Source organism: Plecotus auritus (assembly GCF_963455305.1).
Source record: "Plecotus auritus genome assembly, chromosome: 3".
In the NCBI taxonomy this organism is placed as follows: domain Eukaryota; kingdom Metazoa; phylum Chordata; class Mammalia; order Chiroptera; family Vespertilionidae; genus Plecotus; species Plecotus auritus.
The window spans coordinates 28,079,099-28,104,514 of record NC_137772.1 but is presented as its reverse complement, the minus strand read 5'-3'; the positions used below and the strand labels follow the sequence as shown (position 1 = coordinate 28,104,514).

General features: G+C 37.0%; 1 protein-coding gene across 2 annotated transcripts in view; it reads left to right on the top strand.

Moving 5' to 3' along the window:
- The window catches only part of KAT6A (lysine acetyltransferase 6A), a 132,796-nt gene that overhangs the window by 84,368 nt on the left and 23,012 nt on the right, over nt 1-25,416 (top strand). For both annotated transcript variants that reach the window (XR_013960087.1, XM_080659320.1), the window contains exons 4-9: nt 1,853-1,968; nt 3,038-3,119; nt 4,104-4,239; nt 6,168-6,484; nt 8,878-8,996; nt 23,700-23,815. Coding sequence is in view for 1 of the 2 variants with exons in the window: in XM_080659320.1 (XP_080515446.1) it covers nt 1,853-1,968; nt 3,038-3,119; nt 4,104-4,239; nt 6,168-6,484; nt 8,878-8,996; nt 23,700-23,815 (886 nt within the window). In the remaining variant the exon portion in view is untranslated. The remainder of the gene's footprint in view (nt 1-1,852; nt 1,969-3,037; nt 3,120-4,103; nt 4,240-6,167; nt 6,485-8,877; nt 8,997-23,699; nt 23,816-25,416) is intronic.

The window sequence follows — 25,416 nt, the reverse complement described above, 5'->3', positions numbered from 1 at the left end:
AAAAACAGTCAGTATAAGGAGGAAGATGGTCTTTGCTTCATTTCTGCATTTCAGAAGTCACTCAAACACATTCAGTTAGTAGAACTTTGCTCATATCTGAAGCCTAGCTGCATAAAGTCCGAGGGACAGCGTCTATGAACAGGCAGTTTATATGAGAGAAAGTTAATAGTTGAGCATATAAAAAAATGTTTTACCCAAATAATAATAAAGATGCATACCAAAGCAGCAGTGAAGTGTCAATTCATAGCTGTTATAATGATAAAACTTGAAAGATTAGAGAGCCCAGACCTAGAGCTGATGAGATTGTGGTAAAACATTTGTACTTGTTGGTGGCACTGGACATATCATAGGGTTTGGAACATATTTTGACAGTACATTTCTATCAAGCTATAAAAAAATATTTACTAGTATTTCATTTTGCTCACCAACTCACTTTGAGGAATTTATTATTAATTTGAAAGAAGGAAAAAAATCTATAAACATGAAATAATTTATTTTGTGTTCTAACTATTATGGATAATAGTCTAAGTATTTTAACAGTAAGGAAATGGTCAGGTAGGTTATAGTGAATCAACTCAGAGGAATGTAATCTGTTTAAGGAATATAAATATGAGTTTACTTGAATAAAATAATGAAAACAAGCACAACAAAACTGTATATACCCTATAATTAAAACCATGAAAGTGCTTTTACCCCGTTTAGAAAGGAAAAGTAGAATAGAAAAATGGCTATTCTAGGATGATGAGATTATGAATGAAACTTTTACACCTCTTCTTTCATTTTCCTTTAATGTTTGTGATATTTTGATGATAAACTTTTTACCACCTCATTGAAGAGGCTATTATTTAGGAATAGAAAAGAGAGGAGAGAAAATAATTTAACCAGTTCTTTCTCTCATCTATAATAATCCTATATAATAAAAGGCTAATATGCAAATCAACCGAACAGCAGAACAACTGGTCGCTATGACATGCACTGACCACTAGGGGGCAGATGCTCAACGCAGGAGAGCGTCGCTTAGCCAGAAGCTGGTGAGCACAGCAGCTGTGGCGGGAGCCTTTCCTGCCTCTGTGGCAGCGCTAAGGATGTCTGACTGACGGCTTAGGCCCGCTCCCCAGTGGGAGCGGGCCTAAGCCGTCAGTCAGACATCCCCCAAGGGCTCCCGGACTGCGAGAGGGTGTACCAAGACTGAGGGACCCCCCGAGTGCACAAGTTTCATGCACCAGGCCTCTAGTAATAATAATAATAATAACCAAATTTTAGAGGAAAGGGGATAAACCTTTTCAGAGTTGAGGGCATATTGACTACTCTAAATTTTTGAGAATCAAACTGATACTAACTCTTGGAAAAGGAAACATGTTTTTCTGTTACTGTTAATTCTGGTCATAGTAGAAATATTGCTTATGTTTTAATTTTAGCTTGAGTACCTTAAATCATGAGCAAAAAATTCACTTTAAATTAAGTCCTTCAAAATGTTTATAGCATCATATCCTAGCATGTTATAATTATAAAGTTTTTGCATATTCTTCCAGAAATGGCCTGGCCATGTTATGTATTCATATACATACAAGGATGTGTATACACATAATGCTTTATTGCAGGGTTAATAAAAATTTGGAGTTCGTCAAGTTTTTTATAATCAAATTTGTGGGGTGTATACTAAATTCTATTTAGCATTAATAAAATTGAATTGGAATGTAAGTCCTAATGAGATGGTATGGTAAGCTTCCAGGAGCATCCTATTTTTTTTTTTGATACATGTTTTGATACTGACTTTTTCTACATTATTCCTTTAATTCAATTACAAAATTGTTGATGATGGTTTCATTGGTGAATTTTTCTCTCTTATTAGGTCATCCATCCTGTTTAAAGTTTTCCCCTGAACTAACGGTTAGAGTGAAGGCCTTACGGTGGCAGTGCATCGAGTGTAAGACCTGTAGCTCTTGTCGAGATCAAGGCAAAAATGCAGTGAGTATCTTTAACTCTAAAGTGAATATTTCATTTAGAAATATTCTATTGTATTTTCTCTATATGGTTGGTTATTTTTTTAGTCATTTCATCCAGCAGAATTTAGAGCAGTAGACTCTTTAAATTTACATATTATTAGTTTAGTATACTTGCTCATTGAGATTTAGATTATTTTTAGGCAGTTTCTAAAGCACCTTAATTATAAATTTGCAGAGAAACCAAAATATTTTATTTTATTTATTTTAAAAAGTTTTTTAATCGATTTCAGAGAGGAAGGGAGAGGGGGGAGAGAGAGAGAAACATCAGTGGTGAGAGAGAGTCATTGATCAGCTGTCTCCTGCATGCCCTACACTGGGGATTGAGCCCACAACCCAGGCATATGCCCTGACTGGGAATCGAACCGTGACCTCCTGGTTTATAGGTCAACACTCAATCACTGAGCCATATCACCTGGGAAAGAGACCAAGCTATTTTTTAAAATAATACTTCAAAATTGTTTGAGTAGTATGGGGGCATTCATTTAGGACTAGTCAGTTAATATATTAATTACAAATTGTCCTTTTTTTATTATTAAAACTGACTAAAATTAGCTTCTATCTGATTCCTGGATAAACTTGAAAGTAATGAAACTTATTATTTTTAATTTAAATTTAATTTGATTTTATTGATTTCGGAGAGAAAGGGGGAGAGAGAAACATCAGAGATGACTCAGTGATCAGCTGCCTCCTGCATGCCCCCCCTGCTGGGGATCAAGCCCACAATCCAGGCATGTGCCCTGACCCAGAATCTAACCGTGACCTCCTAATTCATAGGTCAATGCTCAACCACTGAGCCACATTGGCTGGGCAAAACTAGTTTTTATTAAAGATCAGATGAAGCAAAAATTCACATCTGTTTGCTAACTCAGACTGTCCATTTACTCTGTTAATACAAATTAAGGAAACTTTTACTATTGTAATAATTCTTCTCCTTTCTGAGTTTGTTGAATCATCCTAACTTTTATGAAGTCACGATCCTGATATGTTTTTGTTTTGTAAGGTTAAGCAGAACTGACCTTTCTCTTTTTTAGGATAACATGCTCTTTTGTGATTCCTGTGACCGAGGTTTTCACATGGAGTGTTGTGACCCACCACTTACTCGGATGCCAAAAGGTGAGAAATACTTTCTGAAATCAAACTGGCAATATAAAGGGTTATGTTAGTGAAAGCACTTTTTATCTGCTTTGTTAAAATGAAAGAGTAATTTGCATCTTTTTATTTGGGGTTGTATAAGTAGGAAGAAAATGATCACCTTAATGGTGAGGGCAGTCTTTCTGTTTAGGCATCCTGATTCTTACGTGATGTGGATTTATTATTATTTTCCTTCCTCTCTTTTCAATATTTTAACATCCATAGAGGAAGTTAACTCTTTTTCTGCTTTGTCCACCAACTTTAGCATTCATCAGTGATTCTTGCTTGCACCAATTTTACTGTGTATTTGGTAATGATGAGTTTTCTATTTTCATAATTCCTTCTACATTTATTAATTAGAATTCTTCTATAGGGGAGAGCTATCTCTTTCTCCCACTTATTTATTTTTTAATTAATTTATATCATTACAGACTCACGGTATGTATTTTATTCTATGGATTATAACTCATTGATCTGATTATTTCTTTTTTTGCTAAGTTTGACCCAGATATGACTATTGGGTTCCTGTGTCCTTTTGATATGCTTTCATCACCTTTTGAGCACTTCTTGATTATCTGGCACCCCAAGATGTTCTAGCTTATCTGTATTTTTCCTGTGCCAGTCCTAGAATCAGCCATTACTCTATGGAATCCCAGCGTCTTTTCTTGTAGAATGGTAATTAGAAACCAGTATCTGGGTGCTAGGTATAGAGCAAGGATTTTTAACTGAGGATTAATGGACGTCAGCCATGTGTGGGCCTCAGATATTTGTAAATCTCTTCTAGTTGTTTGTAGAATTTTGTATATATATATTTTTATGTTTATTTTTCTGGGGGGCTTTCATCAGATTTTCAAATGAGAGTCCTTGATCTGAAAGAGGTTAAGAACTCCTGACTTAAGAGTATCTGAACTCTTCCAATGTATTTATATCCATTGTGCTTTTATGTGGAATGTTCTTTTTTTATAGGCATGTGGATATGTCAAATATGTCGACCTAGGAAAAAAGGACGAAAACTTCTACAGAAGAAGGCAGCACAGATAAAACGGCGTTATGCTAATCCAATAGGACGTCCAAAAAACAGGTTAAAGAAACAAAACACGGTGTAAGTTGTACTTGTGGCAAGGTGAGGGGAGAAAAGGATAGGGTCTTTCTCTATAGTGTAGGATTCCCTTGTTTGCTTTATGAAAAACTTTTCAATGGTTATCATTGGCACTTTTATGTAATAATAATGGCTAACATTTATTGAGCACTTAATAAATTGCCAAGGCACTTTACTTTCTAAGTGCTTTATGTATGTTAAATCATTTAATTCTCCCAACAACCCAATGAAGTAGGGACTATTGTTACTCTTATTTTTTGAAGGTGGAAACAATAGTATAGAGAAATTAACTTGCACAAGTTTATAGTAAATGTTGAACTGGGATTAAAATTCAAGTAGTCTGGCACCTATGCCTGGCTCTTAACTATTGCCTTATATAAAAAATAAGAAAGAAAAAATTGTTAATGTAGCATTTCACAGATTTCTCTGTTGATATTAGTCTCAGTAGTTTATTTCTATTAGATGTACAAATCACTGGATAGCTTCTATTGAGGTCACAGCTAAGTGTCATTTTTATGTTCTGAGGTAAAATAATGCAAGTTTTTGCTCTGTTAGCAGAAATCAGGATATAATTATCCTTTGTGGACTAGGAAACTGGGCTATGTCTGGAGGAGGTGGGGCAAGATTCCATAGCTAATTCTACCGTTTTTTTTGTTTTTTAAGTATCTAAGGTAATTCACTTTTGATGAAATGTAAAATATCTTTAGGCCTGTAAATCTCTCTTTATTCTCAGACATTTTACCCACTTTTTCTACATTTAAGATTCTCTTGACTGTGATACATTTGAAATGAACGGGCAACATCAGATTGACATATACAGAACCAGCATTGTAGATCATATATTTTTTATTGGTTGATTTAGGCAGGGGTCCTCAAACTGCGGCCCGCCGAGGACATTTATCCGGCCCGCCGGGTGCTGCTGCCTGTCCTGCTTAGCAGCTGACTTGTCCCGGGCCCGCAGTGCGCATAGGAATTTGTCCATAGTGTTTTTTTTTAACTATAGTCCGGCCCTCCAACGGTCTGAGGGACAGTGAACTGGCCCCCTGTTTAAAAAGTTTGAGGACCCCTGATTTAGAGAGAGCGAGAGAGAGAAACATTGATTTGTTGTTCCACTTATGCATTCATTGGTTGAGTCTTTATTTTTTTTTTTTAACATTTTATTGATTTTTTACAGAGAGAGGAAGGGAGAGGGATAGAGAGTTAGAAACATTGATCAGCTGCCTCCTGCACACCCCCTACTGGGGATGTGCCTGCGACCAAGGTACATGCCCTTGACCGGAATTGAACCTGGGACCTTTCAGCCCACAGGCCGACGCTTTATCCACTGAGCCAAACCGGTTAGGGCTGGTTGATTCTTTATGTTCCCTGACCCGGCATCGATTCCCGCAACCTCAGCATATCAGGATGAAGCTCTAACCAACTGAACTACTGACCAGGGCCTGTAGTTAATATTATAAATCTTAAAACAAGCTTTAATTTTCCTATAAAATGATCTTTTGATTCCTCACTTTCAGAGAGTAACCCATCCTTGTTTTTAAAGGTAAAAGTATAAATCTGAGTTGGTACAGAGATCATAGGACTTTATGCCTGAAAGGATCTGACTTGTTCTCTGGTCCAACTCTCATTAAACAGATGAAGACTGATATTTAAAGAGAATGTGATTTGTCCAAGATGTACAGCTAGTAACTGGCAGAATTATGCCTTCTGACTCCTGGCTTATTTGTTTCACTATAAAATAACTAGCCTTCTTGGAAATAAGAGTTTTTAAAAATATTGCTGCTTCTTTATATAATATTTATAATTTATGAAATAATAATACAGATTTTTTTATAAAGCTGTAGGTTATTTACTAATTATATGTTATATAATAAATAGAAACTTTATACAGATTTTAAAAAAATAGTTATCCTTTTCCCTTTTTGATTGTTTAGATCAAAAGGTCCCTTCAGCAAAGTTCGAACTGGCCCTGGAAGGGGTCGGAAACGGAAAATCACTCTCTCCAGCCAATCAGCATCATCATCAGAAGAAGGGTATTTGGAGCGAATAGATGGCTTGGACTTCTGCAGAGATAGCAGTGTCTCTTTGAAATTCAACAAGAAAACCAAAGGGCTCATTGATGGCCTTACCAAATTCTTCACCCCTTCCCCTGATGGGCGGAAACCACGAGGGGAAGTGGTAGACTACTCTGAGCAATATAGAATCAGGAAAAAGGGCAACAGAAAATCAAGCTCTTCAGATTGGCCCACAGGTAAAAAGTTGTTCACTAAGAAACAAAAAGTATTTCAAAAGTGTGTTATTTGTAATAACACTAGCTCTCTGGAATACACTTACTTGATTAGTAAAAATTAGTTATGGAATATAAGAACGTATTAAAGATACATATTTAATGATAATAAGGTGATGACTATGGCAAGAATTTAAAGGCTAGATATGAAGTTGCAGAAGGGACAAATAGGAGCTATTAGACAAAAGATGGTGCTTTTTTGGTAGAACCACCAAGAATCTGCCTGTAGAAATTTGGGCTATAAGCTTGAATCAAGGATAATTGTATATTTCATAAATTACAAAGTAAATCATGTGATGAGCATCATGATGCTTATTTACATTATTCCTGAAGGAAGTTGGAAAGAGTATGGGTGAATAAAATGCTGTTGATTTAAGAAAGCATAAGGAAGTGAATAAAATACATGGAAATATAAGGTCATTGATTTTTCTACTTCAAATCTTGGCAAGTACATTTGTAATTTTTCACTTAGAGAGCCATAGCTTCAGTCCATTTGTTTATGTATCAGGCTAAGTTCTTTACTTTTCAAAGTATAAAACATCTGTGAAAAATATTTAATAGTGTAGCAGGTAATTCAAGTTAGAAGAGAACAGTTTCATTAGCTTTTTGGATAACTGAAACTTAAACTAGCCTTGTTGCTTGAGTGCTGTAAGTTTAGAGAACCTAACGCTGCGAAGGAAGTAGAAATGGCTCTGAGGAAAGTAGCAGAATGGGAATGGACTTTTTTGGATCACAAGCCTCGTTTGTCTCATATACTGTAAGATAATTTCTTCACTTTGATTTCCTTCTTCTGAATGTCCCATTGGTGATTGTTTTCATGCATCATTGTTTTCATTCTTATATAAATGGTTGATGGGTTCGGTGCAAAAGAGAAAATTCTCATCATTGTAAGGTCCCCCTATTTAATGCTGTATTGATCAGGTTTTCACCAAAGTGGCAATCAACTAATTACTGTAAGCATTTAAGTACTTTTTATGTCTTTATCAACCATGTGGACTGTAGAAAAGCTCTAGTTTGAGCATGTTTAAGAAGATATGCAAGTCATTTAGTTTGGGCTTAGATGGAAAGAATAAAGCAGATCTTAATGAAAGGCAATTTTATATTAACCATTTCACTTTCGATGGATTATTAAAAGAATCTACTGGAATGTTATAGAAATAGAAATGTATTAGAACAAATGTATAAAGTATATGGAGAATCAATATTGAGCTTTAGGCATTGGTGTGAGCTTTTGCTTTAATTGGCTCTGTCATTTTTTTTATGTGTTTTAGAGTTTAAGGAGCAACCTTGCACCATCTGATAACAATGCTACTGATTGCTCTACTAGATTGTGCCTGCATCTGTCTGTCTCATGCACTAGGGGGCATTCATGTCACATAGCATCTTTATATATTTATGTGTTTTTCAATCTGTGAATATTGTGAACAATGAGTCCTTGTCCTTTTTCTTATACTAAATGAATAACAGACAGCCTATATGTGCAGTTGATATGATAAGAACTACCTCACTAATTGGTTTTTTCAGCTACATTCAGACAGAGAGGAAATGCTGATGGCACACTATCAGCAGTGTCATCTTCAAATGCAAAGGATAATGATCCATGTAATCCCTCAATATCCCTTCACTAATTTCTTTTCACTGCATCCTCCTGCAGTGAAGATGCCTCCTTTAGTGGGTAATTATAATTTATCATACTTATCCAGATGATTATCTCTGTGATCCTCAGGTTTGTGGAGTTCTTACTTTAAAGGGGACCCAGAATGTGAAGGGAGTTGGTACTTCTTGACATCAGTTAAGGTAGCTATTTCAAAGGTTATCTTTTTGCTGAGATAAGAATGTATTGGCCTTATGGTGGTCCTTCATTGAGAAGTTTGAAAGAGCAGATTTTCTGTTTTTTTCCAGGTGATGAAAATTATGTCTTGTTATAACATAAACTTCTTCCATACTACCAAGGAATGAAAAAAATATTTGAATGTACAACTTATACTAAAAGTGTTGTATTCATTCTATTTCAAAATAAATTTTATTCTCCTTAGAACTTTTTCTTATTCTGCTTTTGTATGTATTAATAATACATTAAAATGTAAGCTCTTTTAATGACATTTACATTTAGTTATATAGTATTTTTAAGAAGACAAATCAAGGTTTTTATTATAAGGCAGATATAATACATATATATTCTTTGTTTAATAGTATTTTTCTGAGTCAGTTTAATGGTATCTCTTTGTTATATAAAATAATATAAATAATTATTGAGGTCTTCAAACTGAAATAAAGACTTCTGAAATTTTTTTCTAGATATGTATTAAACTAAAGGTAGTATATTAATAATGTGTGAACCCGTTCTTTATATGCAGACAATCAGGATGGCTGGGATGGCAAACAAGAAAGTGAGGAACGGCTTTTTGGGAGCCAGGAAATCATGACTGAGAAAGATATGGAGTTATTTCGTGATATCCAAGAACAAGCACTGCAGGTAAAGTTGGATATTCAGATTGGACAATCAAATAATTTGTTCATGGATGGGAAACAGAAGGTTAATTATATTGTGGGTAAAGTGGTAGTAGCAATTTATTGATCCATCTGATCTAGGAATATTCTTCCATGTTTCTTCTCTGTAAAATTATATTCCTCTTGTAAGTTAGGACTCTGGTGGTATTTATTGAAATTGTAGTGGGAAACCACTGAAAGATTTTTAGCAAGGAAATAGCGGGATCAGGTTTGCATTAAAAATAGTTTTTTTCTTGGCCACCATATTAAGAATGGATTGGAATTGGATAAGAGTGGAAGCAGAGAAACTAATTTTGAGGCTTTTTCAATAATCCAGATGAAAGAAGTTGGCCGCTTAAACTAAAGAGGTGGCAGTGGAAATGGGAGTGAGGTAGATGGATTTAGAATATATTTTAGTGATGTAATCAGTGGAACTTGGTGATAGATTCTGTGTAATTTGAAGGAGCAAGAGGTCATCAAGGATGACTCTCAGGTTCTCTGACTTAATGTAATAAAGTGGGTTGAAGTGAATGGGAACGTCACTGCTGATTAGATTAGAGGATGTTTTGAATAATGAAGCATTCAGCCCTGGCTGGTTTGGCTCAGTGGATAGAGTGTCGGCCTGCGGACTGAAGAGTCCCAGGTTCGATTCCGGTCAAGGGCATGTACCTTGGTTGCGGGCACATCCCCAGGAGGAGGTGTGCAGGAGGCAGCTGATAGATGTTTCTCTCCCATCGATGTTTCTGACTCTCTATCCCTCTCCCTTCCTCTCTGTAAAAAATCAATAAAATATATTTTTAAAAAAGTGAAGCATTCATAAAGATAATGAATAGTCATTTTTGAGAGTCTACATATGGTGTAGTAGAAATTGCTTCAACCTTTGTTTCAAAAATTTTGCAGGAAAATTTTATTATAGAGTATTAGATAGTTGTACAGTTGTACCATTAAGAGATAAATGAGCCCAGTTGGCATGGCTCAGTGGTTGAGCATAGACTTATGAACCAGGAGGTCACAGTTTGATTCCTGGTCAGGGCATATGCCCAGGTTGTGGGCTCTATCCCCAGTGAATATTTTTTTAAGAAGAGATAAGTGATAAAGGAGTTAATATTGGAACCCATTCAGCTAACAACTCATCATTTATTGAGTGCCTGCTTTGTTTTAGAAACTATGCTAGGTATAGGGACTATGTGAATAAGACATAGAATTTACAATTTAGTGGGAAACTCAGAAAAGCAAATCCAATATTTGTGCCTAGTGATTATATTGAGTAATTAAATTTAATGTGGTATATTTCTAATTCAAGAGTTACTCAAATGTTTAGCAAGATTTTTATCAAAAAGTGCCATTCATAAATTGGTTTTGATTTTTTTTTTTTTAATTTCAGGAGAAATAAGGATATAGTTTGCCTGGCTCTATGTTCCATCATTAACTATATAAGGAACATTTCCATAAAAAAGAACCACCTCTGAAAAGAAAATAGAAGCATAAAAAATGACTAATGTAGGCTTCTGTTCTGGAATTTTATTTTAACTATCATGTTATGAGCTTGGAGGAAATGGTTTTTCTGTAAAGGTCCATCACCAGAAAGAAGCATTGCTTTTCAGCTCATTCCATTGTAGCATAATGGCCTTCTTGAAATATATAGAATGATTTTTACATAAAATAGTAACCAAATAGCACATTGAATTTCCATACTTAATTTTAATGATTTTACTTTCGCAGGATTTGATTGTTACAGCATTTTTAAAATCTGGGGTATTAAAATAATTTTCTTTTTTGAAAAGAATAATGAAGAATTGAACAGTTATTAGAGATGAAGTAAACTAGATTCAGTAATTCTCTCAAGCCCTTAGCTGGTTTGGCTCAATGGATAGAGTGTTGGCCTGCAGACTGAAGAGTCCTGGGTTTGCTTCTGTTCGGGGCACATGCCCAGGTTGTGGGTTCAGTCCCCAGTAGGGGACATGCAGGATCAATGGTTCTCTCTCATCATTGATGTTTCTCTCTCTCTTCCTCTCTGAAATCAATAAAAATATGTTTAAAAGTAATAATTTTCTCAACCCTCTGAAGTAAAGATTATTAGTATTATCCCCATTTTACATATGAGGAAGTTGCATGATTTTTCTGCTATAGTTATAACTCAGGCCTGTGTGACTTCAAATGTTTTGCCTTTAATCACAATAACACCCCGCATTACCCTTTAAAAAAATGTTACTGGGCCCTACCTAGTTTGCTCAGTGGTTAGAGTGTTGGCCCTCGGACTTATGGATCCTGTGTTTGATTCTGGTCAAGGGCACATACCTCAGTTGCGGATTCAATCCCCAGTCAGGGAGCATGTGGAAGACAACCAATCGATGTGTCTCTTTCACATCGATGTTTCTCTGTTTCCCTTCCACTCTCTCTAAAAATCAATGGAAAGAATATCCTCAGGTGAAGATTAATTAAAAAAAAAAAAAAGTTACCGGAGTCACCAGAATTATAAGGCATGTACTGAATTCAAGTAGGGAAAGATACATAGAAGATAAACAGCAAACAGTGGCATAGAGTACCAATTTATGTAATTTGTTGCTGTATTAAACGATGCAGATTATTCCACATGTTCACAGCAGATTAAGAGTAAGTAAGAATTGGTGTGATCTTGCTAACTACCTACGCTAACAATCTTAGATGTTTACAGAAGAAGCAGGCTCAAAGAATGATTAGAATTTAGGTAAAAGGAGAGAAAGAGGGCTTAGTAGGTGCAGGAAACATTAACTTTAGCTTTGAGGGATAAATACTATAAATACAAGAGATATTGCAATTATTGGTCCATCAGATTAATAAATATTTGAGGGCCTACCTTGTGCAAGTCACACTGTGGAGATGTAGAAAACACAATAGCTGCCCATAAAAGTGTATAACATAGGCAGTCCTTACTTTGCATGGCACTGTGTTAATGGAAACGTGCACATCAGAATTGTGTCCATGCTTTACACATTCCTTTGGTGATTGAGATTTTTATCTCACTTCTGGTATGTGTCAGTTCAGTTAACATGGCACCATGCCAATCAAGGACCAGCTGTAGTGAGAGAGAAAACAGAGTGGAGCACTTTTTAGGAAATGGTAAGAAATATATTGAATTACTAGCCTAGAACTGGATGTTGGCTAGCAAGAGTACATTAGTCTTGGCATGCCAGGAATTTAAGGTATCCCCATGGCTACTTTTGTTGTTGTTGGAGTGATTTCTCCTTGATATTGATGAAGTCAGGGATGGGGAGTGAGCGACTGTTTTAATGGTCTTAGGCATTTTCCCATTAATTATAAGACATATTAAGAGGCTGTTTAGATATATTTTGAGTTCATTAATTTAACATAATTTTCTTAAGAATTTTAATAGGTAGTGGTTAAAGGCCTAAGTACTAGAAACAGACTTCAAATCCTATCTCTGTTAAGTGAGCTTGGTCGAACAAATTACTTAATAGGTTCGTTGAAAGGATTAAATGAGTTGATATTTGCAAAATGGCTTAGTGTGTCATTCGTGTAGTGAGGGCTAGATAAATGTGAGCTTCTGTTAGCTATCTTAGGAGCAGGTACTAGAAATACATAGATGAATAGAAAATAGTGATAAATAATTAAACCAATGTAATTAGTAATAGGTACTCTTTTACTATGTTCCAGGTACTATATTCAGCATTACATATCAATTTGTTGCTTGTCATACAACCTTGTATATTACTTGCTCCCATTTTGCAGATGAAATAATTGAAGTCTTAGAAGGATTATTTTACCTAAAGTTATATAGTTAAGTTTTAGTTTTAGAATCAGTATTTGAACCCAGGGAGTCTGACCCCAGATCTTTAACTCTTAACTGCTAGTTTATAGTATAATGTTACCATAGAGATTTGCATAGATGCAATGAGAATAAACAGGAAAGTACCTATCTAGGGATGTTAGCGGAGTCTTTGTAGAGGTTATATTTGAGCAGGGTGTTGAAGGAATGAGTAACAATTTACTATTGAATAAGAAGAGGAAGACATTTCAAACAGAACAGTTTGGGTATAGGAAAAAGCTTATTGAACTTTTGGAGTTGGATATAGTTAATCTGGCTGGACTTCAAGTAAGAGAAGAAGTTGCAAGGTAAGTATAGGCAAGATCATAAAGATCTTAAGGTACATGTTAAGGAGTTTGTACTTTATTTTTTAGTTACAGTAGCTTTTAAAAATAGTCAAATATCTCTTGAAGGGCTACTGAAGAATTTTAAAAAGAGGGTGACTTGATTGTATACTTACCTCTGGTGATACAGTACGTAGTGGATTGAAAAATACTTGAACAAGGACATCTATGAGTCCAGTGATTACAGTAGTTAGAAGGAGAAGTGACTAGGGTCTAAAATTTAGGAGGTACAGTAGGCAGAGATTTTTGAGAAAGATTTAGGATAGCATAGAAAAGATACAGTGTTGGGTTGGGAGTTAGGAAAAGATGGAACCAAACAGGTCTCCCATTATTTTGAGTACATGATGATACTAAATGTGGTAGGAGGAGCTTTTATGAATGGAAGAAGAGACCATGCTTACATAAACTGGGGATTTGTGTAAAGTCTAAAATGGACAACTTTTGTAGACTTGTATATGGAGGTAGGAGAGTTTGGGGTAGGAGCTTTGCCGGCTTATCATCAACAGGTGATAGGGGTGAAGCTACATGGTTAATAGCTGAAGTTATAGATAACATTTATTTATTTATTTATTTATTTAAATATATTTTATTGATACTTTACAGAGAGGAAGGGAGAGGGATAGAGAGCTAGAAACATCGATGAGAGAGAAACATCGATCAGCTGCCTCCTGCACACCTCCCACTGGGGATGTGCCCGGAACCAAGGTACATGTCCTTGACCGGAATCGAACCCGGGACCCTTCAGTCTGCAGGCCGACGCTCTATCCACTGAGCCAAACCGGTTTCGGCTAGATAACATTAATTTAACAATAAATGTTACTGAGTATTGAGTTACCATGTGTCAGACACCGAATATACAGGAGTGAACAGATTTTTTTACAAACATTCTTATTTTATGGAGCTTTTAGTTTAGTTGGGGTGGAGATGGTAAATGGTATGCCAGTTATGGAGAAAGTCAGAGGAGGGAGAGAGAAAATTCAGAGGGAAAGGATGGATTTGTGCAGTTTTAAATCATTGTTTTAGGGAATATCTGACATTTAGTAGAACCCTGAAGGAGGTGAGGGAATAAGCCATGTGGATATCAGGGAATAGCATTCTAGGCAGGGAGCATGCATGCAAAGGCCCTGAATCGGGTTTTGTGCTTAGCATGGTCAAGGAAATACAAGTAGGCCAGTGTTGTTAGAACTGAGAAGAGAAATTAGATAATGAAGACAGAAAGGTAATGGGAAGCCAGATTTTGTAGGGTCTTCTAGACCAGGGGTCAGCAAACTGTGGCTCGCGAGCCACATGCGGCTCGTGAGCCGTGGTTTGCCGCTCTGTTGACTAATGAGTTTGCCGACCACTGACCTAGACTCTTGATTCCAAAAATTACAGGCTGTTGTTGTTCCTTGTGATTAAGCCCCTATCCCAGTGGTCGGCAAACTCATTAATCAACAGAGCGGCAAACCGCGGCTCCCAAGCCGCATGTGGCTCACGAGCCGCAGTTTGCCGACCACTGTTCTAGACCATTATAAAGGCTATGGTTTTTATACTGAGTGAGATAGGAACCCTTGGAGGATTTTGAGCAGAAGAGTGATACAATCTGACACATGTTATAAAAGTACTAGAGGCCCAATGCATGAAATTCAAGCAAGGGGCTCGTCCCTCTCAGCCCCGGTGGCTTGCCTTGGCCCTCGCAGCCCCGGCTTCGTCTAGAAGGTCATCTGGAAGGATGTCCAGAAGGTCATTTGGCTGTCCGGTCTAATTAGCATATTATGCTTTAATTATATAGATTGCTCTGGCTTCTGTGTAGATTAAAGGGAAAAAATACAAAAGCAGGGAGAACTTAGGAGGCTATTAGCATTATTCACATAAAAGATGGGGATCAGCCCTAGCTGGTTTGGCTCAGTGGATAGAGCGTCAGCCTGCGGACTGAAGCATCGCAGGTTCAATTTCGGTCAAGGTCACATGCCTGGGTTGTGGGCTTGATCCCCAGTAGGGGGCATGCAGGAGGCAGCTGATCAGTGATTCTCATCCATGTTTTCCCTCTCTCTCTCTCTCTCTCTCTCTCTCTCTCTCTCTCTCTCTCCCTCTCCCCCCCTCTCCCCCTCTCCCCCTCTCCCCCTCTCCCCCTCTCCCCCTTCCTCTCTGAAATCAGTATAAGTATTTAAAGAGAGAGAGTGATGGGGATCATTGTGGTAATGGTCAATTATAATTCTTGATTATGTTTTGAAGGTAGACCCATTAGGATATGCTGTTGGATTAGATGATTATGAAAACAAGGAGTAGCGTCCAGAGCATTACTTGGTGGAGGGAGTTGCCATTTATTGAGCTGGAGGAGAACACAAGAGGAAGAGGTGTGGGGAAAAGAAGATCTGGAATTTGATTTTGGACTGTTGAACTTGAGATTCCTATTACACAAGCATGTCAAACTCAAAGGCTAACACAGGCAAAATAAACAAGGTTTAAGTTTATGTGGGCTGCAAAAAAAAAAGCTTCAATTTTCATAGAAATGTAGGTTTATTTCGATAGAGACATGCTGATACAAAGGGCTGGAATAAATGAGTAATCATTAACATAAAATAATAGACCATTTTAATAAAAATTAATATTTTTTCTTGAACATTAACTTACCAAACACTGAATAACAACACAAATTAATAAGCATAACGCAAATATACCTATTTTTCTTGTTCTCCGAAAGCGAAATATTTCCTGTTGCGCACACCAAACAAGTCAGTCCAAGACTAATGATGTGGCAATTGGCTGCTAAAATATTTGCTGCTAGTATTAGTGGAGAGAAATGGTGCGCCTGCGTGTAAGGCACATAAGGGAAATGAATGCAACACGATTATAGTAATCAGTCATTAGCGAACATTGTAGTTCATTATTAATAATTATGTAGAACAGGATATTGTAAAAATTAAGTTACAAAATTTTTATTAAAACGTTTCTTACATACCGTTATATTGGCTGGGCCTCAAAAATATTCATTGTGGGTCACGAGTTTGACATGCTTGCTATAACACATTCAAGAAAGGAGCTAGCAAGTAGTGGGATGTAGGTGTCTGGAATTCAACACACAGGTTTGGGCTAAAAATCTAAATTTAGGACTTGTCAGAAAGTTGGTGGTATCTGAAGGAATGAGACTAGATAAGATCACCAAAAGAGAAGAAAAGAGCTTTGAGGAGTCCTGGGATATTTAAACTTTTAGAGATTACTGAAACTGAGAAGGAATGGCCAATTAAACAAAAACATCTTATTTCTTCCTCTCTCAGCCCCTGGCAGCCACCATTCTGCTTTCTGTCTCTATGAACTTAATTACTCTAGGTAGACCTCATATAAGTGGAATCATATAGTATTTATACATTTGTGTCTGGCTTATTTTTTTTTAATTTAATAAATCTCTATTGTTCAGATTATTACAATTGTTTCTCCTTTTTCCCCCCACAGCTCCCCTCCACGTGGTTCCCATCCCACCCTCTGCCCTTACCTCCCCACCACTGTCCTCATCCATAGGTATACGATTTTTGTCCAGTCTCTTCCTGTACCCCCACAACCCTTTCCCCCTGAGAATTATCAATCCACTCCCATTCTATTGTATTCACCAGTTTATTCTGTTCCTCAGATTTCTAATTCACTTGATTTTTAGATTCACTTGTTGATAGATATGTATTTGTTGTTCATAATTTTTATCTTTACTTTTTTCTTCTTCCTCTTCTTAAAGAATACCTTTCAGCATTTCATATAATACTGGTTTGGTGGTGATGAACTCCTTTACCTTTTTCTTATCTGTGAAGCTCTTTATCTGACCCTCCATTCTGAATGATAGCTTTGCTGGGTAGAGTAATCTTGGTTGTAGGTTCTTGCTGTTCATCACTTTGAATATTTCTTGCCACTCCCGTCTGGCCTGCATAGTTTCTGTTGAGAAATCAGCTGACAGTCGTATGGGTGCTCCCTTGTAGGTAACTAACTGTTTTTCTCTTGCTGCTTTTAATATTCTCTCTTTGTCTTTTGCTCTTGGCATTTTAATTATGATGTGTCTTGGTGTGGTCCTCTTTGGATTTTTTTTGTTTGGGATTCTCTGCGCTTCCTGGAATTGTAATTCTATTTCTTTCACCAGGTGGGGGAAGTTTTCTGTCATTTCTTCAAATAGGCTTTCAGTATCTTGCTCTCTCTCTTCTTCTGGCATCCCCATAATTCGGATGTTGGTACGCTTGAAGTTGTCCCAGAGGCTTCTTACACTATGTTCAAATTTTTGGATTCTTTTTTTCTTTTTGCTTTCCCGGTTGAGTGTTTTTTGCTTCTTTGTATTTCAAATCTTTGACTTGATTCTTGCAGTCCTCTAGTCTGCTGTTGGGTCTCTGTATAATATTTTTTATTTCAGTCAGTGTATGTTTAATTTCTAGTTGGTCCTTTTTCATATCCTTGAGGGTCTCGTTATATTTATCGGCCTTTTCTAGGATATTCTTGAAAAACCTTATAACCGGTTTTGAACTCTATATCCAGTTGTTTGTTTTCCTCCATTTCTTTCGTTTGTGATCTGTTTCTTTGTGTCCGCATTTTCGCTGCTTCCCTGAGTTGGTAGGGTGGCTTTGTGTGCTAGGTGTCCTATATGGCCCAGTGGGTCGGCTCCCAGTTACCTGAGGTGGACACTCTTGGTGCACCCCTTTGTGAACTGTGTGTGTACAGCCTTGTTGTAGTTAAGCCTTGATTGTTGTTGGTGTCACTGGGAGGAATTGACCTCCAGGCCAATTGGCTGTGAGGACCCGCTGTGTCTATAATGGAAGAACTGCTGTGCTGGAGACATGCTTATGGGGCAGGACTTGCTTCAGTGGGGCTTTGGAGCTCACTGAGTCTGCTTCTTGAATGTGTCACTTATGGATGTGTGTAGTTGAAATCTGGTGTCGTCTCACACTGACCACTAGAGATACACTGGCTTCTGGATCTCCAATGGGGTGCAGGTCAGCTACTGTCTGAGGCCACCCAGCAGGAGCTACAGCGACAACTACAGTTTTCTCCTCTTTGCTTGGGGTTTGGAGGTTTTGGAGCTGTCTGACCAGAGCTGCAGTTTGTTAGGTTAAGTTGCGATTGGGCAGGCCATTTATATGCAAAAGCCGCTGCATGGAGCTTGGGTGGGTTTGTAGATTGTGCGGGGTGGGGTCTCAGGGAGTCACTAGGCTAGGGCATGGCAAACAGCGATGGTTGCCAGTCAGCCATTTCTGCGTGTCCGCGTTTCCAAGTCCCCGCGTCCCGTGCCCCAGCACAGAAAACAATGATTGCTGGGCGCACCTCTGCAAGAAAGTCACCCTCACTTTCCGACCTGATGGCAGACAGTCCAGCTTCTCCCCGTAGGAGTTTGGGTCCCCAGCGTCTCCCCAGAAACTGGAGTTAGGAGTAATTGGGAGCTTGTCTCCCTTCAGGTTGAAAAAAGCAGTGCACCCAGTCACCCGCCGCCAGCCCGATTCGCGCGCCTCCGTACCTCAGCTTTTCAGCGCTTATGCACGTCTCAATGCTCTTGTCTCTTTCCTTCTAGTTGTAGAACTTCCACTCAGCCAGCTTTCCCGTGGTTCTGGATGATAGACATTTAGTCTTTTAGTTGTGGTTTTGAAATTGTTGTGCGAGGCAGCAGTTTAGGTGTTTACCTATGCCGCCATCTTGGTTTCTCTTTCTATGTCTGGCTTATTTTACTTAGCATGTTTTCAAGGTTCATCCATGTTGTAGCATGCATCAGAATTTCTTTCCTTTTTAAGGCTAAATAATATTTTATTGTATGTAGCCGAAACCGGTTTGGCTCAGTGGATAGAGCGTCGGCCTGCGGACTGAGGGGTCCCGGGTTCGATTCCGGTCAAGGGCACGTACATTGGTTGCGGGCACATCCCCAGTGGGAGGTGTGCAGGAAGCAGCTGATCCATGTTTCTCTCTCATCGATGTTTCTAGCTCTCTATCCCTCTCCCTTCCTCTCTGTAAAATATGAATAAAATATATTAAAAAAATATTTCATTGTATGTATTTACCATGTATTGTTTATCCATTCATTTGTCAATGGACGCTTGCTTCTACCTTCTGGCTATTGTGAATAATGATGCTGTGAACATGAGAGGACAAATACCTACTCAAGTTCCTGCTTTCAGTTCTTATATACCCAGGAGTGAATTTGCTGATTCAAATGGTAATTTTATTTTTTTAGGAACTGCCATACTGTTTTCCACAGTGGCTACACCATTTTACATTTCCATCAGCAATGCACAAGAGTTCCAGTTTCTTCACTTCCTTGTAAAACACTTGCTGTTTTCTGATTTTTTGTTTTGTTCTGTGTTTGTTTTTTTTTAATAGTAGCCATTATAATGAGTATGAAGTCATATCTCATTATCTGCATTTGCTTTTCTCTAATGATTAGTTATGTTGAGCATCTTTCATGTACTTATTGGCCATTTATGTATCTTTTTGGAGAATGAAAAAGAAATTTATAACTCATCTTACAATAAGATCTCATTTAACTCAATTCTTGGCAAACATTATTTGAACTGACATGAGACTATATGTATTCTTATCCCATTTAATGTGAATATTCACGTTTTGCTAAAGAAATATCAATGATGTCAGTTTATGGAGTGTCCGCTGAATCCTACAAGAGTTGTCGATTTAAGATACATATACTACTATGCATTGTAATACTTTCCTAACATCAGAAAAATTCAGAATTCCAGAGCATATTCTCTTCCAAGAGTTTTGGATAAAATTCTGTGTACTTGTAGCATCATTTTTTTGGAAAACTAAGTTTCAGTTCAAAAAAACGCAGACTTTTGGAATTCAAATCATTAATTAGTTGAGGGCTTCCCATATTTCCTATCTCACTTCTACCCATTTTGTTCTTTATGCTTTACTCTTGATATTTCTGTTCTGGACATTTTTGCCTCTTAACCTTTCCGAGCCATATGGTTTCCCCCTTATCTATAAAGTGAGCACATTGTTTTCTACTATGTGGAATGGATTGTGGGGATTCAATGAGATAGTGATATAAGGTGCAGAGTCTGGCACAGTACATATTCCACAAATGCTGATTCTTTTTATTAAGTTCATGCTCTCTACATTTGGGAGCATGTGAACTCATTCTTACATATCTCTTTCATCATGTAATTTTTAATCCCAAATGGACGGAATTATTTTTATTATACTGTTTCTATGGGAAAATGTTCAAATACCAAAAAGACGTCTCTTCTCCCCACATTTCACATTCTCATATTGATAATAAGGGTGCAGTATATATAACCCTCCACTCCCACTTCAAAATGCCATTTACCCAGGGGAGATGGAGAAGGAAGGTCAAGGGGGAGTTATCTAATGGAGGGCAAAGGGAAGTGAGCAGCAGGGCTGTATCTACATGAATTGTAATTTTCATATTTGTACTAGATCTGGAGTTGAGGGTATTACAAGAGTGGCCTCTATATATTGGAAATTAGAATTAGATAAGTGATTTAAAGGAAGTGGAGTTTTTATAGAAGAGTAATAATCTTTCTTATAAACACATAATAAAAGTTTCATTATCTAGAGTAGGCACATTTATCTTTTGTTTAACCCAATTACTAGTGCGTTTAGTGTCCCTCCCCCCCTTAACTTTTTTAGATTAAAAAGTCTATTCTGGCCTGGAATATGTCATTTAAAATTTTTGGCATATTCAAATAAGGAGGGTACAAAGTAGCAGAGCTTGAATTAACAGTTTAAAAAAATATTTTGTGCTCTCAATTATATCAGGTACCTGCTGCTTTGGAAAGTTGAGTGTTTAACAAAAGAGTATTTTGGCTGAAATTTAAAAATAAAATGGCTTACCAGAGGTGATCTTGTCATTCAGATAATTTTACTTTGGCAAGGACTGGGTTAATAACTGGTTTAGCTGCAGCTTTTGCTTCCTCACAGCATAGAGCCTTTGTTAACTTCTAAATCTTAGTAAAGGCAAACACACTGGCTCAGAAAACTTTCACCAGGGAATTGGAGGTGGTGGAGGACAGGTGGGTGAGCGCATGTGCCAGACAATTCACAGTGCACAAGGGTGAGAGTAGGTGAGGGAGTGGGGAAATCTGCTGCGAGTCTCGTTTTACACAGACTCCCTTAGTTGCGGTGATGTGCAAGCAGTTATACTGGAACTGGATATCCAATTTCACATCAGGCATCCACCTGGAAGAGCCACGGGCAGCTGATGGGAAAGCTCCCAAACAACAGGCAGTGCTGCAGGAGGTGCATGTTTTCAACTTTTGTGCTTCCTGTTTGATCCTTGACTCAGGAAATTAGATCTAGTTTCTGATATTTGGTAATTCTGATATTTTTGTACTACTGTTCTTGTTATTTTGAGCTGTAAAGATAGGTTGATTAATAAAAGATACTTTATTAATTAGAATACTTGATTCTGGAATGTAGTTTAAAGAACAATGTTTTTAAAACCTACAAAGTTCTATTTTGGTTTTGAGAAATGAAAAAAAAATCTTACTTTAACCCTGTCTTGTCTATTTCCTTATGATTTTTGCCTTTGGAAAATATCCCCAGTATGCCTTGGTCTCATAACACAGTTCATCCAACTTAATAAATGTTTGTCTTTTGTTTTGAGGTGTTTAAGGAAGAGGTTGAGGTTTCACTTGGCTGTATTCCAGTATGAAACCTGAGATAGTCCCCTGGCTTTTTAGAAAAGAAAACAGAAAGGCCAGGGAGAGTATTCAAATGAGATGTGGTGAAGAGGCTTCTTCCTTAAATGAATTTCTATTTAAAAAGTGAATAAAAAGCTCTGATCTTTTCAGTTTTGTAGAGGTGTGTGTGTGTGTGTGTGTGTGTGTGTGTGTGTGTGTGTGTGTGTGTGTGCGCGCGCGCGCGCGCGCGCGCGCACGCATGGCACTGTCTTATCAATGGCTCCAACAAGGGACTTTTTAAATCTCTACCTTTTTCTTTTAAAAAAATTTTTTTAATCCTTACCTGAGGATCTGTTTATTGATTTTTTAAGGGGGGGGGGGGCATTCATGTGAGAGAGGAACATTGATCAGTTGCCTCCCATATACCCCCTGACCCGGAATCAAACCTGCAACCAGGGTGTGTGCCCCAACTGGGAATCAAACCCACAACCTTTTTGGTGCATGGGACGACGCTCCAAACAACTGAGCCACCCAGCCAGGGCCCACTTTTTTTTAAAAAGTCAGTTAATGTTTGTAGAGTATCCATATAAATATGCATATACATACACATTTGTTATATGCATAGTATACACACCTATGTGTATGTATATATGAATATGTTGCTGTATTAGGTGCAGAGAAAATCAAATTACCTGATCTTTATAGTCCTTAACAATGACTTATATTGGAATTGCTGGTATGGAAGTCCTAAAGGCTTTACAAGTTACTCTTTTTAGGAAGTGTAGTTATTCAGATTATTGCAGGGATGAGAGCATAGAGGTTGTTTTTATTTTTTTATTTTATTTTTAAATTATTTTAAAATATATCCATAAATATATTTATGGATTTCAGAGAGGAAGGGAAAGGGAGAGAGAGATAGAAACATCAGTGATGAGAGAGAATTGTTGATCAGCTGCCTCCTGCATGCCCCCAACTGGGGATCAAGCCCACAACCCGGGCATGTGCCCTTGACCAGAATTGAACCAGGAACCTTTTAGTTCACAGGCCAATGCTCTGTCTGAGCTAAATCAGCTAGGGCAAAGTTGTTTTTATTATAAATACAAAGTAGATAAAAGGGATAACAGTATGTGTATAGTGGAGTATTTTTTTCTTTGGTCAAATCTATGAAGAGCTACTAATGAAGGAAATTTTCTGGGCAGTGCAAAATGAAGACTCTTTTGATACTTGTTCTGCCATATTCTCTTTTTATTGTTCTTAAATATCTACTTTCCCAAATCAGAAAATCATTTTTTTCTATATGTGCTCACAGATAGTTTCTGTTGTCAGTGAGGCACCATAGATACATATACATACATACATATGTGTGTGTGTATGTATGTACATATATGTCTATTCCAGCAGTTTCTCTTTAATAACTAAGTCATTAAGGGCATGAGTTTAGTTGAGGAAAAGATTCACAGTATTATTAAACATGGAAATCCAGTGACACCAACCGTATTAGGCTCTAAGATTTATCAGCATTTTTGTTCTTCATTTGGGTGCTCTAGTTAAGAAATAATACAGCTTATTTCAAAACTTGGCTCTTGCCCTGACCGGTTTGGCTCAGTGGATAGAGCGTCGGCCTATGGACTGAAGGGTCCCAGGTTCGATTCCGGTCAAGGGCATGTACATTGGTTGCGGGCACATCCCCAGTGGGGGTTGTGCAAGAGGCAGCTGATCGATGTTTCTCCCTCATCAATGTTTCTAACTCTCTGTCCCTCTCCCTTCCTCTCTGTAAAAAATCAATAAAATACATTTTAAAAAAAAACAAAAAAAAAAACTTGGCTCTTTTGTTCTCCCATGGAATTTTGAGAAGACAAATTTAGATTCAGATTGTTTTTTTGTTATCTGTCTTAGTGTACTTAATTTAGTTAAATTTTGTAATGTGTTTTTTGCCTGCACAGAAAGTTGGAGTGACTGGTCCCCCTGATCCACAAGTCCGCTGTCCCTCTGTAATTGAGTTTGGGAAATATGAAATTCACACCTGGTACTCTTCCCCATATCCTCAAGAATACTCAAGGTATGTTTTGAGAGACCCTTTACCTTCTACTTTTCAATCCATAGAACTTCAGTTCTAGAAGGGATCCTGGGGACATTTTAGTCTCTTTCATCTTTTTACATTTGAGGAAACTAGTGGCTTTTAAATGTCTGTAATAGCAGTATACTTTGGCAGTCACTTAATCCTAGTCACCTTTAGATTTGTTTTCCCATAACTTGCCCAAAAGCTGATATTTAAAATTGGAACCTGACACATGGTCAGAATGAAAGGGGAATGTTTTTTTCTTTAAGACAATTTGCCTTAATATAACTCACACTAAGAATTAAAAGAAAGAGAAAAAGATTCTTATACTTACCCATAAGTAAAGTTTCACTGAGTAGTCTTTTATCTAAATATTTATAATTAAAGAGACTTAATGTTTTTTCCCCCAGAAATAATTGGATAAATGGTATTAAATTATATATAAATAGCTCAGGTTTCCAGATATAAAAATTGATCAGTCACCAGCTTTTTGGGGTGAGGCATTGTGTATAGTAGAGCCAAATTATTTCATGACTCAACTGTGACATTTATAAGCTGCTCTTAGAAGTTACCCAACTCTACCTCAGTTTCCTCATCTTTAAAATGGGGGTAATAATAGTACTGACCTCATAGGATTTGTTGTAAACATTGCATGGGTTAAAACATGTTAATCCCTTAGAGAATGGTAAGTGCTCAATAATGTCAGTTATTATTATGTATGGTTTAAATTAAAAGACTTGAAAAATAAGATTTGGTAAGAAAATTAAACATGGTTATCATTTGAAGTATAGCAGTCTACTACATTAATGCTCTCTTTAATCTGTAAATTATGCCACAGTTTGCTATTTAACAGGTTGTTGTAAGGAATAATAAATTATGGTGCTCTGTGGGTTGAACACATATTCCAAGTATCATTGTATGACTTTTTACCTATCTAGTAACATTGCTTGTCCAAAATATTAGCAAAAATAATTATAATAACATGAATTCATTTAGTGACTTACACTATATAGAGTGCTTTAACATGGTTTATTTCCAGGGAGGTGGGAATAGTCCAGTATATTTGTTAAAAAACTAAAACTCAGTATTTTTTTTAATTTTCTTTTTATATAAATTGCTGTCTAGTTTCCAAGTCTAGCAGAAATAGAAAAATAGGAGTGAGAATGTTATTACAGACAGACCTCAGTGAGAAAAGAAAAAAATCAGAAGAGAAAGCGAAACTCCAGGAAACTAACCCACAAGCTCATGAAACAGCAATTGAGAGCCATTTATTACAAGGTCTGTTAGCCCTAAACACTGTGGTAGGTCTTCAAAGCAGCATTCTACTTATATCATAGAATAACAATAATCTGAGTTTGTTAAAAGAAGATTATAAATATATATTATATATATATAAATATATAAAATGACATATATGTTAAAAGAGAACAGAAAATTTTAAGACAATTTACTCCTTAGGAGTTCTGAATAGCCAAGATGATGTATGGTCAAGAAGAAATATGCTGAGGGATTAATTTCTTCATTAGGTTTAAAATAAAATAGTACCATTTATTAGTGAGCTCTTTTCTTTGCAAACTATGCACATTAAAAGAGAGCTCAAC